At 35.5% G+C, this 8,028-nt stretch overlaps 2 protein-coding genes and 1 pseudogene across 2 annotated transcripts; 1 reads left to right on the forward strand and 2 right to left on the reverse strand.

Annotated features, from left to right (window-relative positions):
* Positions 1–2,988: 2,988 nt before the first annotated feature.
* LOC136037620 (histone H4-like) lies at positions 2,989–4,063 on the reverse strand. Its single transcript, XM_065720335.1, has one exon. It carries the CDS (start codon positions 3,938–3,940, stop codon positions 3,629–3,631), a length of 312 nt encoding a protein of 103 aa, XP_065576407.1. The 5' UTR covers positions 3,941–4,063; the 3' UTR covers positions 2,989–3,628.
* Positions 4,064–5,208: 1,145 nt separating this feature from the next.
* On the reverse strand, positions 5,209–5,625 carry LOC136037524 (histone H1-delta-like). The gene has a single exon (XM_065720245.1). The coding sequence runs from the start codon at positions 5,623–5,625 to the stop codon at positions 5,209–5,211; it is 417 nt and encodes a 138-aa protein (XP_065576317.1).
* A 2,079-nt stretch (positions 5,626–7,704) lies between these two features.
* On the forward strand, positions 7,705–7,823 carry LOC136038294 (5S ribosomal RNA; annotated as a pseudogene).
* The last annotated feature ends 205 nt before the right edge of the window (positions 7,824–8,028 follow it).

Consider the following 8,028-nt stretch of genomic DNA (forward strand, 5'->3'; position numbering starts at 1 on the left):
AAACCTTAAACTTTATATAAGTTTACTTAAAGCAGACTGGTATTGTCGTGGTCCTAAATTGTTTTGGAAGAAAGAGCCCTGTGTAAACTTCAGTGGCTGGAATAATAAGATGAACTGATTTTTTTCGACATCACTGTGAAGATACCGGCTACTATGATTACAAACATAATGATTTTTATTTGGCTGCTATAGAATATAATTCTTTAGATAGGAATTTCGTATATAACATGGCTTCAAATAAGCAAATTGAAGTACGTGTATATTATAATATGAATCAAAATAGTATTATTGACTTTACGAAGAGATATAATCAAAATGTTACGGTATATTGTAGAAAATTTGACCCTGACTTTGCTTGCACAGATAACTACAAAACGAGCTCCCACCACTTAGATGGTTACCTATACGTGGAAGATGAAATCAAAAGGACACAGGCTTTCACAAATGCAAGATTTTATTAATTAAAAAGTTTACGAAACATTTTTAAAACAGTTCACTCTTAGAGCACATAAATTTATACTATACAGGTAAGAACGACCATTTTCAACTAGGAAATTTTTAATCGAGGATTGTCTGCATAAATGCTGAAAAATTCCCCATAAATATATCCATGACATGGAAAACTTAAATATTATAGTGCATGAAAATCATAACTTTTAGTTGATAAATCTTTTACTTGCTTTTGATTTTGCATTATAGATTCTTCCCTTTGCCCAAGAAAGTTTTTGATGTGAAGCGTGTAGAAGGTATACAGTAGGCTAACAGGATCGAAAAATTCAATATTCTTCTCTGTTTGAAAGATGCATAGGCGATGCCCCGTCTTTACACTTGATAAGCTATTATTAACAACGATAAGGGAATTGTTAAAGCTTTGAATACGGTCGAGGAAACCTGATGCTGTGCAACAGGATTCTTATTTGGACATATAGTGATCCAAATTGAATACATTGATTATTTGATGTGTGTTTATGTTGCGAAGGCTAAGAGATCACTGCCATCAGGAGTAATTTTCAAAATTGATTTAGCGAGATTAATGCTATACTTTCCTCCAATGGTTCGGCAACGGTACACTGTAAACGTACTTTGCCTGTTCGTACAATACTCATATCTTGAGTACCAGAAAAATCCGATACAATGATGCAATGAGTTTTTATAAAATTTACTAGTTTCATTTAATAAAGGTTTTGCAGCCTTAGCTGGTTTTGGAGCCTTTGCTTTCTTTTCCTTCTTGGCTGGTAAAGCCATGCACTGGGATTCTACAGATGCTGGTGCCACTTCATCTTCAATTCCCGACAATTTCAACTCTTCTCTACTTTTCTCTGTCACTAGTGCAACTAAATACTGAATACATGCTTATTTTCAAATTTGGAAACCGCCGTACCCGGGTTAACATTTTTCTGTGTGCGTGAGCTAAGGAATTTCGGCCGTGCTTGTGTTTGTCTGAAAAGGCTTTATTCGAATTTTTGATTAGGAGGTAAGCTTTAGAGGGTTGAAAGCTAAACTAAAGGACAGACAGGTCATTTTTCTATAGTTAGATATTTTTTTCATTGCTTCATTCATGGTAATTTGCCAGCAGATGGGCATAGAATTGTGGAAATCCGTCAAAACTAGTGTTCAATGTAAATAAACACCTTTTTGCAAGGAATTTAGATCCACGATGTCCACTTTTTATTTTTTATTAGTGAAATCCAGTACAAGTGCTTTCAGACAATGTAACATACATGCATGTGTGTTTGCAAAATCGCACTGAAATTAATTCCGAGACTCCAACTAAAAACACAGAAGATTAACGACACCTAAATTTGAGGTTAAAAGTGTCAAACTCGTATTCCAATGAAAATAAATTTCATTTTATTCTAGTATTGTATTTAAAAAGACAAGAATTACGTTGTAAGGTTTCGAGATGCCGAGGGAGGGGAGGTGGAATTGAATTGTTTTTATTTGTTTTAATCACAGCCTATATAAAAGTTCAATATACATACCACTTAAAACTAAATTATTTGTAACCTGAGGAGTGTCCCTTGCTGGAGTATATTTTTGAGTTTGTTTAATATCAAACAAAAGAAATCACAAATTAGCCTAATCGTAAAAAAAAATATTTGACACATTTACAATCATTATATTTATATGAATACGTAAATAAGGAATGTCTGCCTTTTAGATTTTGGTATTGAAGACTCTATTAGTGGTAGTACAGGGATGATATGAGGAGGATAAGGAGGATTTTAAAAGCAAGCATCTCTGAATTTCTTTTCTTTTTTTTTCCTTTTTATTAGAACCCCTTTAGCATGACAGTTTTCAACCAGAGATGAGTAACAAAAAACTTGGATACATTTTTTTCGCAACAAAGGCTTTTATTACTTATAGTCTTTTATTTCCAAGGGCCCAAAATATTGAAACTTTGTGGTTGTATATCAAATTTGCATTCAAATAAAAACAAACTTTACCTTATTTTAGCATTATATTTGAAAAGATAAAAATGGTGTTATAATATTTTTGAGATGCAGGGGGGGACGCAAAGTTGAAGCAAACTGCATTTTATTTGTTTCGATCCCAGGATATCTGAAAGTTTAATATTCGTTCTACACAAAAAAGGAATTGTTTTAAACTAGAAAAATGTTCCTTTCCATAGTATATTTTCAAGTTTTGCTTAAAAAAAAACATGAGAAATCATAAATAAAATTAAAAAAAACACAAAGCGCAACAATTTTTTTCCAAAGTGAAAAAGGCATAACCCACTTTTTTTTCGATCTCAGGCTATCTTAAAGGTTTAATATACGTTCCACTGATAAAGGAATTGTTTTAAACGGGAAAAATGTCCCTTTCTACAGTATATTTTCAAGTTTTGCTTAAAAAAGCAACATTATAAATCATAAATAAATAAATTTTAAAAAAACGGCAACAAATTGTCACTACATAATCACAGATAAACTCAATTTTATAGGCTTATGGTGTTTTGTATTTTAAAAGACCAAAAGCAGCGTTGGAACAAACTAATATGCTCAATGCTTAGCATTGAAATGCACAAAAGAAAAGCATTGAAATGAATACCAGCTAAAAGTTGATTTGCTGTTATTTCCCGACCTCTAAATTAAAGACAGTCGGATGCCTTTTGTTGTAGTTTGAAACTCATGATTTTGGGCTTCATTCTCAGAGTCAGTTTACAAGGAAATTCATTTGCTAGCTAAAATTTTGCCAGCTTTTCATACTTGTTTATTAACTGCAAATAGCTAATGCAATACTTTTGTCCAAATTGTAAGGTCTAGCGGCAATTTAGCAAAGAGTAGGAACCCATTTTCCTCCGTTCCTACTATCTTCATTCAAACATGAAAGAATGTGCTTGTGCAGTTAAATAGTAACAATTATTTCTTTGATTAATTCCATGGTGTGAATACGCAACTTTATTCAAAAATATGCAAGGAAAAGCTAAATACAGTAAAATAGCAATGGAAAATTTGTTTGCATATTTCTAATCAGATATTATACCTGAGACGAAAAAAGAAAAGTATTTACCGACATTTTAAAGGCACAACAAAGAAAAGGCTCAAAAACCTGAGCTAGAAAGTGTCTAAAGGATTTGGTGGCCTTTAAAAACGCAGTTGGGTAGGGGGACAGTTCAGGGGGACCATTAACCACCAAAGCCATACAATGTACGACCTTGACGCTTCAGAGCGTAGACTACATCCATTGCAGTTACTGTCTTTCTCTTGGCATGTTCTGTGTAGGTGACAGCATCACGAATAACATTTTCAAGAAAAACTTTAAGAACACCTCTGGTTTCCTCGTAAATTAGGCCAGATATACGTTTTACACCACCGCGGCAAGCCAGTCTTCTGATAGCTGGTTTTGTGATACCCTGGATAATGTCACGAAGAACTTTGCGATGACGTTTTGCGCCTTCTTTTCCAAGCCCCTTTCCTCCTTTTCCTCTTCCTGTCATATTAAATTCAGTGGAGTCGTCAACAGCTGTAAAGTTTTTGTCAAACTAAGAAATTTCCTTCAAAGCCCGCTCAATTTATATTAATAAAGTCTTTCCCGTCAAAATGTGACTCTTTCGCGCGGCTGGCGCTCCATATAGATATAGCCACTGGGTATTGATTCGGTTGTTCATTCTTTTCAGTGTTGCTGTAGCATAATTAGGAAACAAAAGCATCCAAGCATAATCCTCCTTAAGGTAGCATAATCGTAACGCAATTTAAGACGATGTACAACAACTCATAAAGCCACATCAATAAAACGAACTAAAAAGATGGTTCATCAAGTTAAGATGGTTATTTATATCATTCAAGATGGTTATAATTTTCGACCAAACTAAAGTCAAATTTTCTTCACAGCGTTTAGGTGCTTAGGTTTCTACATTACCGCAGCGACACAGACGCTCAAGCGCTTCCCGCAGGGTGATCCTTTTTTGGAGTCCCTTCAGTTTGTTAATCCCAAGATGGCCCTGGGAACTAAAAGAACCAGTATTCCGTCACTAGGTGTCGTAGTGAACCGATTTCCAAGTATCATTCAAAAACTCACAGATATTGACTCCCAGTGGCGCAATCTGCCACATGCTTTTTGTGACTCTGAAAAGATAGATGTGAGAAAAATTACTACAGACTGGATGTGGAGAAAAATACTCAAAATGAGAAACTTTACCGACGAAAGAGTTTTCCAGATCTGGCAGAACTTGCCGAGAGGGTGCTCTCCCTACCGCATTCGAACGCAGGCTCAGAAAGAATTTTTTATTGTGTCAGTGATGTCAAGACAACAAAAAAGCGGAATAGATTGAAGAAAGAATGATTGAAAGAAATAAGAAAGAAAGAAAGAATATTGAAGCCGTGTTTGTCACAAAATCGCGACAGCGAACAAAAGATATAGTTTGCTACAAATATGTCCCGAGCATTTGCTTTGATAGCCCTTGATATTGCAGGATAAATTATTGCACCATTACTTTTTAGCTGGTTTCTTAGCTACTGACTTTTTAGATGTCACTTTCCTTGCGGGAGCTTTCTTGACTGACGGCCCCTTCTTGGGTGTCGATTTCTTTGCTGCTACTGCTCTTTTGGCAACAGTGGGTTTCTTGAAAACCATTACAGGTTTTTTTGCTACCAGCCAGTGGCTTGTTAGCCTTTTTGGGTGAACTTGACTTTTTAACTGCAGCAGGTTAGGCTGTTTTCTTGGCTGGTTTTCTTAGCTTCTCTTTTCTTCTTAGCTTAGCTTTTCTTAGGTTTTCTTAGCTGTGGGCTTGGCCTGCTTTACAGCCTTGGAATTTTCGGCCTTAACAGGCTTTGCAAGCTTGAAAGAACCAGTTACGCCAGTACCTTCGGGATTTATAACAATTCTATTCGCAAGGCAACGCTTCAAAGCTTGCTTAAGATGCATATTCACAACTTTGGCATCATTGCCAACCTGGAAATTGCCCATTATGTATTTGAGAATGGCCTGTAGGCTAATTCCCCCAAGTTCTTTCTGGTCAGCAATGGAGTTGGTGATCATTTCCGTGTATTTTGGGTGGTTTCCTGTTGCCGTGACCTTTTTAGCTGGTTTTGGAGCCTGTGCTTTCTTTTCCTTCTTGGCTGGTGAAGCCATGGTCTGGGATTCTAAAGATGCTGGTGCCACTTCAGCTTCAACTTCAGACATTTCCAACTCTTCTTTAATTTTTTCTGTCACTAGTGCGACTAAATACTGAATACATGCTTATTTTCAAAGTTGGTAACCGCCGTACCCGGGTTAACATTTCTCTGTGTGCGCAAACTAAGGAATTTTGGCTGTGCCTGTGTTTGTTTGAAAAGGCTTTATTCGAATTTTTGATTAGGAGGTAAGCTTTTGAGGAACGAAACCTAAACTAAAGGATAGACAGGTCATTTTTCTATAGTTAGACATTTTTTCATTGCTTCATCCATAGTAATTTGCCAGCAAAGGGGCAGGAAATAGTGGAAATCCGTCGAAACTAGTGTTCAATGTCAATAAACACCTTTAAACACCTTTTTTGCTAGGAATTTAGATCCACGATGTCTACTTTTGTTTTTTATTAGTGAAATCCAGTAGAAGTGCTTTCAGACAATGTAACATACAGGCATGTGTGTTTGCAAAATCGCACTGAAATTAATTCCGAGACTCCAACTAAAAACACAGAAGATAAAGCAATAAGAAACGACACCTAAAATTTAAAAAGACAAGAATTACGCTGTAAGGTTTCGAGATGCCGAGGGAGGGAAGGGAGCGGAAACGAATTGTTTTTATTTGTTTTAATCACAGCCTATATAAAAATTCAATATACATACCACTTAAAACTAAACGATTTTGTAACCTGAGGAGTGTCCCTTACTGGAGTATATTTTTGAGTTTGTGTAATACCAAACAATAGAAATCACAAATTAGTCTAATCGGAAAAAAAAAAGTATTTGACACATTTACAAAGGCGAACCATCTTGATTGATAACCATAACCATCTTTTGTGTTCGTTTTATTGATGTGAATTTATGAGTTGTTCTACATCGTCTTAAATTATGCTCCGATTATGCTATCTTAAGGAGGATTATGCTTGGATCCTTTTGGTTCCTAATTATGCTACGTTCCGCTTATTTATGCTACATCTGGAAGCAGTGAATCCAATTGTCAAATGAATAGCGTTTACAAAATTTGACCCGTTTATATACCAACCACAGTTCGCGCACAATTCTTTTGCCAGAGGAACTCAGTTCGCTGGCCGGAGTATAAATTATTTGCGCTTTCAAGAATAGGCATCATTTTCAATTTGTTCGTGATCGAGAAGAGTCCGAGTGAATTCTGTAACCTAGAAACCATGTCAGGAAGAGGGAAAGCTGGAAATATGAAGGGAAACGCAAAGTCCCGTTCAAACAGGGTAGGTCTCCAATTCCCAGTGGGAAAAATCCTCCGTCTTCTGAGAAAGGGCAAATATGCAGAGCAAATTGGTGCAGAGGCACCCGTTTACCTTGCAGCGGTTCTGAAGTATTGATGAGCTTGCTGGTAATGCTGCACGAGATAACAAAATAACTCGTATCATTCCTCGTCACCTTCAGCTAGCCATTAGAAACGATGAAGAACTGAACAAGCTACTGTGGGGGGTTACCATCGCACAAGGAGACGTTTTGCCCAATATTCAAGCAGTCCTTCTACCAAAGAAGACTGAAAAACCGGCAAAGGCCTACATGAATCTAATTTTAGCTCCAAGACCTACCCTAAATTAACCAACAGCCCTTTTCAGGGCCACAAATTCATTGAATCACTCTGTAGCATCTAACCACTCCCGGAATGGAAAAAGCTATAAAATTGAGGATGCTGAATTTGAAAAGGAAAACTTTCACATTTATCTAGTAGCAAAGGACACGAATTTACCGGAGCCTGGGGAGATATTTTCCTTAAAAAGACTTAAATTATACCCCAACATAATCTAAATATATATTTGAGGCTAAGCTATTTTGTTACAATTAATAAAGTTTCAAAGACCCTCTAATTCGACTGATCTAACTAGCCTAGAAAGCCATAGGGTAGTCATCTCAAAGGTAGAAATATTTTGGGGGGCTTGTCATTTTTTCAGAAGGAATAAGAGTTTGTTTTAAGAAAAAGAATTAATAAGCAGTTTTGAATCTTTTTAAATATTTGTCTACTAAAAACCTTGGTTCATGACTCTAAAACTAGGCATTTTATTCCTTTTCAGTTTGTAGACCAACAATCATTTTGTTACAAAATGTTTCAGCCAACGGCCATACCAAGTTGAAAGTACCCAGTCTCTTCAGATCCTGGAAATCACACAACGTCGGGCCCGGTCAGTACTTGGATGGGTGACCGCTTGGGAATACCGGGTGCTGCTGCCGTCTTTTATATATATATATATATATATATATATATATATATATATATATATATATATATATATATATATATATATATATATATATATATATATATATATATATATATATATATATATATATATATATATATATATATATATATATATATATATATATATATATATGTATATATATATATATCTATATATATATATATATATATATA

Source organism: Artemia franciscana, chromosome 17 (genome assembly GCF_032884065.1).
Source record: "Artemia franciscana chromosome 17, ASM3288406v1, whole genome shotgun sequence".
NCBI lineage: Eukaryota > Metazoa > Arthropoda > Branchiopoda > Anostraca > Artemiidae > Artemia > Artemia franciscana.

Coding starts and splice junctions, on each gene's coding strand:
- LOC136037620 (XM_065720335.1), bottom strand. CDS start 3,940: ATGACAGGAAGAGGAAAAGGAGGAAAGGGGCTTGGAAAAGAAGGCGCA.
- LOC136037524 (XM_065720245.1), bottom strand. CDS start 5,625: ATGTCTGAAGTTGAAGCTGAAGTGGCACCAGCATCTTTAGAATCCCAG.